The sequence below is a fragment of the Syngnathus leptorhynchus genome, chromosome 14 (genome assembly GCF_054491065.1).
Source record: "Syngnathus leptorhynchus isolate UIUO chromosome 14, UIUO_Slep, whole genome shotgun sequence".
Classification (NCBI taxonomy): domain Eukaryota; kingdom Metazoa; phylum Chordata; class Actinopteri; order Syngnathiformes; family Syngnathidae; genus Syngnathus; species Syngnathus leptorhynchus.
In genome coordinates, this window is record NC_141208.1 from 1,621,539 (window position 1) to 1,632,802 (window position 11,264).

At 44.1% G+C, this 11,264-nt stretch overlaps 5 protein-coding genes across 6 annotated transcripts in view; 2 read left to right on the top strand and 3 right to left on the bottom strand.

Annotated features, from left to right (window-relative positions):
• The window catches only part of apoltp (apolipoprotein lipid transfer particle homolog), a 30,845-nt gene extending 28,007 nt beyond the window's left edge, over nt 1–2,838 (top strand). The window contains exons 75-77 of the mRNA XM_085929691.1: nt 73–391; nt 763–894; nt 2,676–2,838. Of these exons, the coding sequence (XP_085785817.1) occupies nt 73–83 (11 nt within the window). The 3' untranslated portion in view covers nt 84–391; nt 763–894; nt 2,676–2,838. The remainder of the gene's footprint in view (nt 1–72; nt 392–762; nt 895–2,675) is intronic.
• Nucleotides 250–2,218, bottom strand: LOC147045862 (V-type proton ATPase subunit d 1-like). Its single transcript, XM_085929693.1, has 8 exons — nt 2,089–2,218; nt 1,710–1,881; nt 1,459–1,637; nt 1,161–1,240; nt 1,012–1,089; nt 772–948; nt 606–683; nt 250–411 (listed from the first exon to the last, which is right to left on the bottom strand). Exons 1-8 carry the CDS (start codon nt 2,216–2,218, stop codon nt 250–252), a joined length of 1,056 nt encoding a protein of 351 aa, XP_085785819.1.
• On the bottom strand, nt 2,621–3,125 carry asip2b (agouti signaling protein, nonagouti homolog (mouse) 2b). The gene is made up of 3 exons (XM_085930274.1): nt 3,035–3,125; nt 2,893–2,966; nt 2,621–2,827 (listed from the first exon to the last, which is right to left on the bottom strand). The coding sequence occupies exons 1-3, from the start codon at nt 3,081–3,083 to the stop codon at nt 2,621–2,623; spliced, it is 330 nt and encodes a 109-aa protein (XP_085786400.1). The 5' UTR covers nt 3,084–3,125.
• Nucleotides 3,126–4,569: 1,444 nt separating this feature from the next.
• On the top strand, nt 4,570–7,978 carry slc35a3b (solute carrier family 35 member A3b). 2 transcript variants are annotated; one of them, XR_015068197.1, is made up of 9 exons: nt 4,570–4,721; nt 5,844–6,081; nt 6,240–6,394; nt 6,592–6,714; nt 6,789–6,963; nt 7,051–7,169; nt 7,247–7,380; nt 7,482–7,655; nt 7,834–7,978. XR_015068197.1 is itself a non-coding variant. In XM_085930012.1 (8 exons), the coding sequence occupies exons 1-8, from the start codon at nt 4,680–4,682 to the stop codon at nt 7,573–7,575; spliced, it is 1,080 nt and encodes a 359-aa protein (XP_085786138.1). In that variant the 5' UTR covers nt 4,570–4,679; the 3' UTR covers nt 7,576–7,978. The 2 variants fall into 2 exon arrangements, 1 of the variants encoding a protein (XP_085786138.1); XM_085930012.1 differs by having other exon boundaries at nt 7,482–7,978.
• Nucleotides 7,979–8,426: 448 nt separating this feature from the next.
• On the bottom strand, nt 8,427–10,652 carry fam78ba (family with sequence similarity 78 member Ba). Its single transcript, XM_085930380.1, has 3 exons — nt 10,279–10,652; nt 9,910–10,189; nt 8,427–9,803 (listed from the first exon to the last, which is right to left on the bottom strand). Exons 1-3 carry the CDS (start codon nt 10,650–10,652, stop codon nt 9,561–9,563), a joined length of 897 nt encoding a protein of 298 aa, XP_085786506.1. The 3' UTR covers nt 8,427–9,560.
• Between the last annotated feature and the right edge of the window lie 612 nt (nt 10,653–11,264).

Genomic DNA, 11,264 nt, shown 5'->3' on the forward strand with positions numbered 1-11,264 from the left:
AGGCCCTCGTATTCATCCACTTTTTGGCCAATAGTTAATATTTCTCCTGATTGATTGTTTTTTTTTTTTCAGTGCAAGGTTAAAGATGGAACACATTTTTGAAGAGCCAAAATGAGACATTTATGCCTCGTTTGCTTTTTTTTTTTTCCCCTGTTGTACAAACAATGAAGATGATGGCTGACTGACTTTGGTGTAATTCAACTTGTTTTATTAAATTCAGTGATTTTTCACATGTCTCATCCTCGTAGCCTAAAAGGTGGTGATGTAATTGTGTATCTTGGACTTTTGTCTCTGAGTGACGCACTCGGCAATCCAGATAATATTGCGGATCTCCTGCTCCTTCAGTTTGACGTAGGAATAAAACACGCCAAAGTGGAACTGCTGGAGGAACGTAAGTGTGTTCAGTTTCACCTGATGAAAAACATAAAGGGTAGAAATATTATGATTTCATATTTTGGATGACTCACACAAATGGGCATATTATGTAAAGCTAAGCTTTTACATATTAAGTGGTAACATTAAATCCCCCGAAAGAGAAAACGTATAATTAATCACCGAACATCTGGTTTCTTTGATACGGAGAGGCATTTTTTAAATTTATTTACCTCTTGCTGAAAGAATCTGTCTTCCAGAGTCTTGTAATCACACTGTGGGTCTTGGTTGTCAAAAACAATTTGATAATCCTGTAATGATTTATAGAATACAATAATCAGAAACATAACATCTTATACAAGAGATAAATTTTTTTTTTTTTGATTTGAGCCGCCTTACAGGATAAGAGTCAGCGACGGCTTTAACTTGTTCCTGGTCTTCGGCTTTGGACAGCAATTGCAGGCCTTCGGGGTAAAGTTGACCACAAGATGGATACAGTGAACTCCGATCTGCACTACTCAGGTCTGTCCCGAAGGAGTTGATCGTAATGATGAAGGCCCGTCTGTCTGCCTCAAACTGTGCGCACATTTAGTGTCAGATACAAACGCGACTCACCTCCGAGGAGAATAAAAGCGCTACCTCCAAAACGGGACACATGATATCCTTTGCGCCACCGCCGATGTTCTCGCAGAAAGAGTGAAACGACTCTAAATATGCCTTTAAAGTACACGCAGTGAAAATCAAGCATGATATTGACATTGACGAAAAAAACATTTTGCGGTTGTCACCTTATAAAGTTTGTTTCTCAGTATTTCAGCCTCCATCTCATCCAAGTTTGATTCTGACACAGCTTCCTGGAAAAACTGACCTGTGACACACAACACGGTCTCGAATTATTTTCCAGCAAATCATTTACAATGATCTTTTATGATTGGAAAATGGTAGTCCTCAAAGGGTGATGTCCTGCAGCAACATATATACAATTGGATCTGCTGGCGGCTTTGATGCCGGTGATTGATTGATCAATCTGGTGTTTTATTGAGCCAACTGACCACCAAACAAGAGTGAAAATGTTGTCAGCATCACCGAGCGGAGTGTCCACCAGGATTGTTGTGTAGAGTTCGGTGGGAGTGCGGGCCATGCCCACTGCTGCCATTTGCTCAAATGCACCCAGGGGATGACAACGTGGAAGTAGTTCTTCCACCTGCCTCTGTTTCAGGGCTCCGGTGATCAGCATCACCACGTTGTCGATCATGTAGCCGTAGCTAGAAATTGAAATGAACATGATTTTCATATTGGATGAAAGGAAACCTCGAATGATGTGAGTCCTAACCTACGTGATATAATCAAGGAAGGTGGAGAGCGGTGGCAGACTGTTGGAGCGGAGGTAGTTGAATTCAGTCACCAGGTTGTCCCTCAGTTTGCGCTCCACCAGAGACACGCTCAGGTCCTCCTCAGCTGAGCACAGCAGCTGGCCGTAGTCTGTACTCTGAAGGTGCAACTTCATATCTGATAGAGAGGGGAGTTCCGTTTTCAACACACTAGAAATTGGTACAAAAATCACTTCCTTAATTGTATTTAAAAAAAAAAATAAAAATAAAATTTTGAGTGCTCACTCTGTTCAATGTGATATAATGACATGAATGAATTCAGCAATATTGCTGACTATATATTGAAAAGATACATTGATTCATTTCTTTTTAATGAACCACTCACCTTCAAGTGTGTCACACTGGGCCAGATTGTGATAGTCCGTCTGAGTAAGGAGCCCAGCCTTGAGTCCTCGCACCAAAGCCTCCAGATAACCATGATCAATATTGAACGTGAGCTCTGAACAATTTGTCATCTTGCTCGGAGCTCAAGTGATGTCGCTCTGTCTGGATTCTGAAGGGAACTGACTGAGAGTCTGACTAACAATCATATGTTATTTACGTCGCATCCTGCCAGACAAGATTTTCCACAGTTGGCTTGAATAGTTTTTTGTCCACTGTCAGTATGAGTGCTACATCTAGTAAGACATGCAAGTTTCCAAATGATATCTTATTCATATATTTGGGGTGGGTCATTCCACCGCATCAGTGCTATCATGTTCTCAAAATCTTTTTTTCTACTCTGAAGCACATATTGATCATCTAAAAATGTGTTTGCCCATTTCAAGCAGCTCTTTTTTTTTTTAACATCATTATTTTATTTCATTGAAGATCCTCATTTGAGTAAAAGTAACAGGAGTGAGTTTTTAAGCGTCAAACTAGCCAGATGATATTTCCTGGAAGCTCACGCATGGAATTTTCTCCCTCCTCAAGCACGGGGGTTTCTTCTTCCAGCAGCGGCAGATGAAGTTGAAGAAACGACAACGGCAGAAGGAGCAGGGGCCGCAGCACACTTGGTTGGGGGAGCAGCTCTCCCCAAAGAGGCTGCAGTTCCGCACGGACGCCGGGACCAGCGACTTACATTTCTGAAAAAAATCCAAGCAAGTAAGCTTCCTAAATATCTGTACTATCACCATGCTGGAAAACCTACAGATCTGTGACTCTCCATTGGCCTTGAGATCTTTTGTCTCGCAAAGAGTCGTCTGGTTTTCACTTGGCTCAAAACTGTGGAAAAGAACAAATACAAAAATAAATACCTACTATATCATATGTATCTGTTTATCCTTTCTGACCTGCATCAATATCCTGCTGCTGCTGCCTCCAAAGTTTCTTGGCGTCCATAACGTCGCACAGTGTGATGACAAACAGCAAAAAACAAAGGTAATTCCCAATCGGCCCTGTTTTGATCATGATGGATGAAAAGTCCTTGCCGCAATCATTTTCTAGACTTGTGCCCTCGCTGCTGCTTTTTTCTGCTTTGATGAAATTTCACTAAGTCTTGACTAGACTTGTAGGCTCCACCCAGGGTTCAGAAAATGATGCCTGTTGAAGGACTTAGTGTTGCATGCAGGACAAACATACCTCAATAGTTATTACATTTGGAGGGAGATGATTTTGGGGAGAAGAAATGCAGACAATTAGTTGCTTTGCTGTTTTGTGGTTTCCTTGAATGTTTTTTTATTCAAGCGCACTGAAAAATAATTTCACTCTGGCTATTTGGTTGTTTGCTTCAGACACTGTCGACATGTTTTGCTCCATTGTTTGTGTTCAACTTGCTGGAAAACAAAAAAAAAAATAAACCCTGCACGTCCCCCTATTTGATTTTGATTCATGATGTTCAGGTTGCATGTGCTTTTTGTTTTTATCCCCACTTCAAATGACGTCATTGCAAATATTTCAACTTCCATCAAACTGTTAAGTTTGAAATTGAAATCCCTCAGGAGCAAATGCAGTTCATCTTTCAACAGAAAAGTCCAACTGAAAAGCATAACATGCATCCAATTCCAGTTCAAAAGTTTCTGAAAGAAGCTTCTAATCCAACGAGCAGGAGGTAAAAACAAACCTTTATTCAGCTGAACGTTTTGTTCCTCCTCCCTGTAGCACAGACAGATGAACAAATCTATCTTTATAAAATAATCATTTCCAGACAGACAGATTAAATGAAACTGGATCATTTTAATCAATTTTCAATTAGATTTCTTGTTGGCAAATAGGACACTGTTGTAAAAGAACATCTGGAGGTACTTTACTGGCAATCCTAGAGTTTCAATAGCGGTAATAAATAAATAAATAAATAAATAAATAAATAAATAAATAGACGTAAAGACATAAATAAATAAATCAGGTGCTTTCAACAAGACAAGATACGTGACAAACCAAGACAATGATAAAAACAATGTGATGCTAAATATGTGACACAAGATCAAAAACAAATGTTGATCAATTTTTGGAGAAAAGTCTCGAAACACTGTACCATTGCCTGAAGCTCCTCTGGGCTGTTTGTAATTTGTAGCTTCTCTTCAAGTAAACAACAACAACGATGATCTATCTTCATTCACTTTCACACAAGCAGAAGTTTCACAATAAACTATAAGCAGCAATAAAAGTGGTAAATGATGTGTTTGTCAAAAAGGTCAAGTTTGCTTTGGGTAAGTAAGGCTTGTCTGCAAAACTGCAAGCGATAAGAAATACTCGTGACAGCGTTGATCAAATATGGGTATGTCCAGTAGAGGGCGCCATTCTTCATAGTGTGACAGACTGACAGACAGGAGAGCTCATTCATACCGGATGTCAAGGGAGGGAGGCTCCATGCCTCCGCCCAAAAAGAGGGTGTGTGTATATGTGAGTATTTCATTTGGCTCCCCGTGCAGGATGTTGGGTACACTTGGTTTTTAAACTACTACATTTTGGAGAGGAGAAGAGGACAGCATCTAGTGGATGAAAGCTTCCGGATCCCTTTTACACGCCCCCCTCCTCCAGGTAAAGCGACTGTCTTGGACTTAGAATTGTTTCAATTGGTTGTCTTGGATATTTTCAAACAAAAAAATTGCAACAATAAAGTAGTCCGGTCATTTGTATGCGTGAAAAAAGTGAATAAACAAAAGTATGGCTGTCACCAAAGCTGCTTTCTTAATTGTAGTCGGAATGTTAACTTCTACCTGTTTGCATGCAACCAACTCATACTTGTCGAAAATCATTGCTAGCGGATTTACATCCTGGTGACGTTGCAAAGTTCAATATTTGTTTGGGTCAACTCCCGGTAAGGCAAATGAAAACCTCTTTTAACAGGTACGGCATTCTGTTACACTATGTATGTCCATTTGCACAGCTTTACTTGTGAATCATCTCATGAATGAAAGTACTGTTACTCACTCACAGTATTGGATGATGTGAGTACAGGATTATTTTTTTTTTTTTATGAATGAAACACATTGAAAAAAAAAAAATGGAGCTGTTTTGGGAATTTCTTTCTGGCTCACCTTTGCAATTGAAAGGAAAGCACTGTTTTACATTTGGGAATTTGTTACGAGTGGACAGTTTGCATATTGAGTTGAGTCTGGCTAATGTGTCCAGTGAGCTTCATTGTCACACTTCAATGAATGGAAAATGAAGGTGTGAGGACCAACCGACTTTGTTTGGAGGCGTTATGACACACACCCAAATATACTGGGAGGGACAACTAACACCTGAGAAGAGCCACAGCTGTTATTCTGTCCAAATTCAGGGCTTTATCTCCAAGCATTTCAAAAACAACACTCTGTCCCGCTGTGATTTATTAGTAAGCTAACACCTATATACTTTACAAGCTAAACAGGAAAATCATCTTCTCGCCAGCGCGAGTCCAGTTTGACCTGTTTCACAGCCTGGAAAAATACACATCACTGCAGGCTTTGAGGTAGCGCCAATTCTTTTAATAGGCAACTCCACATAAGGATGGAAGGATTTTTTTTTTTTTTTTTGTCCGGACAGATGACACCAGCAAGCCCTGAAGGAGCAATCTTGATCAAGGGGCCCTCAAGGACCATGTTTGGGCACCCCTGCCATGGAGTGTAATGTTGTGAGCTACTTGATTGATTCTCTTTTTTTTTTTTTCTCCAAAAGGACTCTACGGAAACTCCCCAGGAAGAGTCCTCCACCATGGTGTCCTCCATACATTCCAGAAGGCTGAAGTATCTATCTCTGGGAGTTCTGGTGTTGCAGACCACCTCACTGGTACTCACCATGCGCTACTCCCGCACGCTAAAAGAAGATGGCCCTCGCTACCTGGCGTCATCCGCTGTAGTGTCCGCCGAAGTGATGAAGATCATCGTCTGCACCCTTCTGGTCTTCATGGAGAACAGTGAGTCGAGTTGTCCCCCACTTTTTGCACTCACTTTGGTCGACTTTAGGTGTATCCATACACAAACGATGTAGTCGTGGAAGATCTCAGTAGCCCGCCCGACTGTGTGTCGGCTGCATCTTTAGGTAGCTTGACAAGGCTGTCTCTGTGTTGGGTAGATTTGAGTGTGCGGGCCATGAAGAAGCTGTTGAAGGAGGAGATTGTGAGCAAGCCTCTGGAGACCATGAAGTTGGCCATTCCTGCAGGAATCTACACACTGCAGAACAATCTACTCTATGTTGCCTTGTCCAACCTGGATGCAGCCACATATCAGGTTACACCTACGACCAGTTTGTGTGTGGCTACTCATTGCACTCGAAATGTTTGAAAGGTGACGATTTCATTGAGCGTATACAAATAGTTGGATCCAAGTAAGAAATGACACAAGCAAATAAATCCGATTTGCAGAAATGACCACCGTGTAAGTCGACAATCCGAGATAAAGAGTTTAGTGTTTTTGGTTTGGTTTAGGTGACGTACCAGTTGAAGATTTTGACCACAGCGCTTTTCTCCGTCTCCATGTTGGGCAGGAGGTTGGGTTTCTATCAATGGCTGTCCCTTCTCTTCCTTATGGCCGGAGTCACGTTAGTGCAGGTAGCCACTCGTATTTACACCTATATTGGAGTCACTCATGAATCTCATTTAGTTTTTTGCTAAAACCTCGGCAGTGGCCCACGGGGTCCGGAGGAGATTCAGAACAGAAAGTCCTCTCGGCCAGCAGCCAGTTTGTGGGTCTGATGGCTGTGCTGATAGCATGCATCTCCAGCGGCTTTGCTGGGGTTTACTTTGAGAAAATTCTCAAGGAGACCAAACAGAGTTTGTGGGTTCGTAACATCCAGCTGGGTGAGCGCACTTTGTCAAATGAATTGTTGGTTCTTGCTTCGGGAAGTGAATTTTTGATTGATGCGCATTGAATTTTGTTTCCTGCAGGTTTGTTCGGGTTTGTCTTCGGTACATTAGGAATGATGGTGTATGACGGCGAGCGAGTGACACAATCTGGAATGTTCCAAGGCTATAACAAGATCACCTGCACAGTGGTTGTCTTACAGGTATCCCGGATTTCTTCTTTGTTGGTCTTTATCCGGACGTTTATACGTTTGGGCGCGTTGCTTTTGTGTGGCCGCAGGCTTTAGGAGGCTTAGTCATAGCGGTGGTCATTAAATATGCCGACAACATCCTGAAAGGGTTCGCTACCTCTTTGTCCATCCTGGTGTCCACGCTGATCTCATATTTCCTGTTGGAAGATTTCAACCCTACTGGGTAAATACATGCATATGCATGCTATTCACACATTGCTTTGAATGAAAATGTTGCTTTGAAGACATCTCTGGCCTTTTTCTTCCCTCTCCTGGCTACGTCAGTGTGTTTTTCTCAGGGGCAACGCTGGTTATTGCAGCCACCTTTTTGTACAGCTACGAGCGCAGACCTGCCGCTGGCAGCGCTGTAAAAGTATAACGGAGAGAAGACCAAAAAACACAAACGGAGCAGGACTCTGTCAAGTGTTGGAACAAGATGGATGTGTTGAGAACTGTCAGGTATGCCACTTCATCGCTGCAGCTTTATGCAATGTTGCGTAAACAAAGGACAACACTGTTTCCAAAAAACAAAAAGGATTGTAGTAGCTCATTGCTGGCAGGACTTGACTGGATATCGTAATTTATGAAAGGATCAGTTATTGTCTACAAAGAAGTACGACGTGTTTTTTTTTTAAAGCTGCTGTTTCTTGTGGCGAGTGTGTCAACCTCAAAGAGAAAAAAGAATGGAACGAGCTTCGATATAGGAGAGGAATGACGAGCGAAAATACCTTTAAAAGATGCTGATGAAACATTTTTTTTTTAAATAAAGGATTTCAAGATGATGTCAAGTGAATTCAAATATTAGTTCCTCCTTCATAAAAACACAAACTACATTTCTACCCCTAGCGTAGTGCGGTTAGCTAGCTAGCTAGCTAGCGGTGGCTACGCTGTAAAAAAAAAAATGCAGAAGAGCTCAAACGATTCATGTTAACATGTTTTGAAAATTGTTCTGTCGATCCAGTACGCCCCAAGAAAAACCCCAATCCAGTCTCTATAGCAACAGACAAATGTTGCTGAGTGAGTCGCGCACAATGCAGGCAGCAACACAAGATCCACGCTCAACCAATAAAAGCTGCCAAAGCATCTTTTCACTATTTACATGATTGCAATGGCCATTTTATTCAACAAACACCCTTACAAATAACTGATAACAGAAGTGAAACTGATCTTTTTCAGATTTTCCTTTTTTTTTGTATACACTCAGACAACCTTTGCATAGTTGTGGCCTTCAGAGCAAATGAGCAGTTTGGAATGGAGGTAGTGTGTGCATGCGTGCGTGCGTGCGTGCGTGCGTGTGTGTGTGTGTGTGTGTGTGTGTGTGCTGACGAGTCCGATGGGAGGATGGGACGTGAACCTGGCTGGAGAGAAGCACAGATGGAGGATAAGTCATGTGACTCCTTTGCGGAGCCGTGGATGGAGCTCAGCACGAACCGGACCAGAACCGTGCTCTCGTTATCCACACAGCTACCGTAGCGCACGTTAACGCTCATTTTAGCATTGTGAAAATATATTCCGGTGGACAGTAATTTCACGTTGAAGTAACCGGAGGATAGTCGGATTCCCTGATTGTCTGTAAATGTATGTACAATGTACGGAGCAGATGAGATGGCCTGATTAGACCCACATTCACTCGACATTTAATCTCTTTTTTTTAAATGCCATATGAGGTGCGATTCTGTTTTCAATTTGTCATCTGACACTGTTGTGTGCAATTCCCCATTGCGCCTGGTAGAAGCATCCCGAATAACATCCTCAATATGGTAACAGATAGTTCTAGTTTCAAATGAAAGGTTTTCTTTATGAATTCATTGTGCTATAAAATCCAGCAGATATCTTCATTTGTCATTTTCATAGCGACTCCTTCCAGTAATAATCTGAACTAAAATCGTTAATATCGTACTTAAGTGTCTTAAATCATCTGAATACATTCTTCAACTCTGGTAATGAGTGTGCTGATGAAGGCCTTCAATGGCACTAAGGAGGTATCATCAGCCTGCGTTGGTTTTTTTTTTTCTTTTCTTTTTGGGCTGATGTGACGTCTCGATCACAAACGCTTTAAGGAATACAAAACAAACACGAGTTTGTCACCGTTTTGCTCACTCTGGTCGCATGCAATAAGATCTACATAAGGATGCAGGATGCAGTTCTCGTCAAATACCTCTGGCGGTGCATCTAAAAAGAGTTCGCTTGTTGTAAAAATGCTGAAAAAGCTTTCTAATGGCAGCTCTGGGCCAAACAACACTTAACGCAACACCAGATCTCTCTCTGTCCACGTCCGTTCGCACCCTGACGCGTCAAAGGCTTCGTCACCCTCATCTTTTGTTTTGGCAAAAAAAGAAAGAATAACTTTTGTTGGGGAATCTCTCATTTTGGCGGTATGACGATGAGCGGCGCTCCTCGCCGTGGCCTCCACATTAGCACTTGGGCGTCATTGGCGTTGGGCCTTCCCAGGGCATTGGGAGGGATGGGCTCCTGATAGTTGAGGATGTGCGGCTGCTCCTGGTAAGGCCGACCTACCAGGGATGCCCGCGAGCCCAGCGGCATGTCGGGGTCAACGGCAATGTCGACCCGCATGCGCCACCGCACCGTCTGCAGTACGATCCGTTCCTGCGAGAGTAGAAGAAGGGAACAATGACACGCAGAATGCAGGAGAACATTGAGGAACGGATGGAAGTTGAAGACGAGCCGTTTTCCCGCACGTTTGCTTTCGCACCTTGGTGATGGAGTTCATGGCCACCAGCCAGGTGATGAAGCTCTGGTCCCTGGTGATGTGGGTTAGCATGGGCGTGTTGCTGTTGCTGATGGGAACGGCCCAGGTCACGCTCGGGTAGAAGTTGTCGTTCATGCTGACCGTCAGGCGCGACGGTTTGGAGGTGGGGCCGGTGAGGGTGACCGTCTCGGTGGTGTTGCCGTACCACGGGTAGCTGACTCCGTCGGAGTCGCTGATAGCCTTTACCCGACCCTCCCGGAGCTCTGGTAGTTCCCAGCTGGACCTTGTGTCAGCAAAAGGAGAGGACAACACAAATTGAACTGAAAGATTCATTCATCCATTCCATAATAATTCATTGCCTTCTAAACATACATGCCGATATCCCCGTACGTGTTGTAGAACTCCATCTGGGTGCAAGCTTGGATCCAGCCCACCACCCAAGTTTCATTCCGGGGCACCGGTGGCATCACTACTCCGGCCGAGGCCCTGAAGTACGGCGTCTTGTAGCGAAGTACGATGGGCGAGTTCTCCTCGATGATGGTGGGACACTGGTCAATGGAGGCTGACACCTCGTACACCACGATATTCTCCCGTCTGATGCGGGGCTTGCACGCGATGCTTTGAATACATCCCATGGTGCAGGTGACCAGCAGAGTGAGCAATAAACAAGGGAGCAAATGAGACCTGACCAGCATGCACATCAGTCCCATCCAGCTTCCACCCTTGTCTGTACAACCAGTCACCATTCATCAAACGTAGAAGGAGCCTGCCTGCGTGGGCAAATATTGGGGGTGATGTGGAGGTGAGAGTGCAGCGGGGACAGGGGAGGAAGTATCACAGATCTCTGCAGCCTCCTCCCCCTGGTGTGCCTCCTGACTGCCGCACTGCCCTTGGCGCTCGTCCCCACAAACTGCAATCCGGCCTCCCCGAGGCTGCTGCTGCTGCTGATGATGCTGATGATGCTGATGCAGATTCTCCACCGCGCGTCCGGAGACTCCTTTCTTTGGAGACTCCTCGATCCTGCTCCTGCTGCTCCTGCTGCTGCTGCTGCTGCTGCTCGGCTCCCGGCTTCGCGCTGATGTCATGTCAAGCGGCGACCGGGCTGACAGGTGCGTCAAACGGAAACAGGGTGGGGGGCTTGGATTCCTTTTGTTTGCCTACATTCACGCGGTGCCCTGAAAAGATCAAAACCTCGCTCCGCATCCGTCAAATGAAGGCCGATGAAGGAGAGGCTGGCGCTATTTTAAAGCGCGGCTGTCTGTGCTGGGCTTCCATTCTTACAAATGCATGAATGGTGCATCATGAACGGAGGCGAGATAAACGTGGAAAAAACAACCGCCGTCCCTCGATGCTGATAG

What these genes read in the sequence shown, in the direction of transcription:
- LOC147045862 (XM_085929693.1), bottom strand. Translation starts at nt 2,218, where the DNA reads ATGACAAATTGTTCAGAGCTCACGTTCAATATTGATCATGGTTATCTG. An exon ending in CCTGGTGGACACTCCGCTCG is followed by an intron (nt 1,241 to 1,458) that starts GTGATGCTGACA and finishes TGTGTGTCACAG; the next exon opens with GTCAGTTTTTCCAGGAAGCT. An exon ending in TCATGTGTCCCGTTTTGGAG is followed by an intron (nt 949 to 1,011) that starts GTAGCGCTTTTA and finishes ATGTGCGCACAG; the next exon opens with TTTGAGGCAGACAGACGGGC.
- asip2b (XM_085930274.1), bottom strand. Translation starts at nt 3,083, where the DNA reads ATGGACGCCAAGAAACTTTGGAGGCAGCAGCAGCAGGATATTGATGCA. An exon ending in GCAGCAGGATATTGATGCAG is followed by an intron (nt 2,967 to 3,034) that starts GTCAGAAAGGAT and finishes TCTTTTCCACAG; the next exon opens with TTTTGAGCCAAGTGAAAACC. An exon ending in CAATGGAGAGTCACAGATCT is followed by an intron (nt 2,828 to 2,892) that starts GTAGGTTTTCCA and finishes GATTTTTTTCAG; the next exon opens with AAATGTAAGTCGCTGGTCCC.
- slc35a3b (XM_085930012.1), top strand. Translation starts at nt 4,680, where the DNA reads ATGAAAGCTTCCGGATCCCTTTTACACGCCCCCCTCCTCCAG. An exon ending in TACACGCCCCCCTCCTCCAG is followed by an intron (nt 4,722 to 5,843) that starts GTAAAGCGACTG and finishes TTTCTCCAAAAG; the next exon opens with GACTCTACGGAAACTCCCCA. An exon ending in TCTGGTCTTCATGGAGAACA is followed by an intron (nt 6,082 to 6,239) that starts GTGAGTCGAGTT and finishes TGTGTTGGGTAG; the next exon opens with ATTTGAGTGTGCGGGCCATG.
- fam78ba (XM_085930380.1), bottom strand. Translation starts at nt 10,652, where the DNA reads ATGGTGACTGGTTGTACAGACAAGGGTGGAAGCTGGATGGGACTGATG. An exon ending in ACGTACGGGGATATCGGCAT is followed by an intron (nt 10,190 to 10,278) that starts GTATGTTTAGAA and finishes TGCTGACACAAG; the next exon opens with GTCCAGCTGGGAACTACCAG. An exon ending in CCATGAACTCCATCACCAAG is followed by an intron (nt 9,804 to 9,909) that starts GTGCGAAAGCAA and finishes CTACTCTCGCAG; the next exon opens with GAACGGATCGTACTGCAGAC.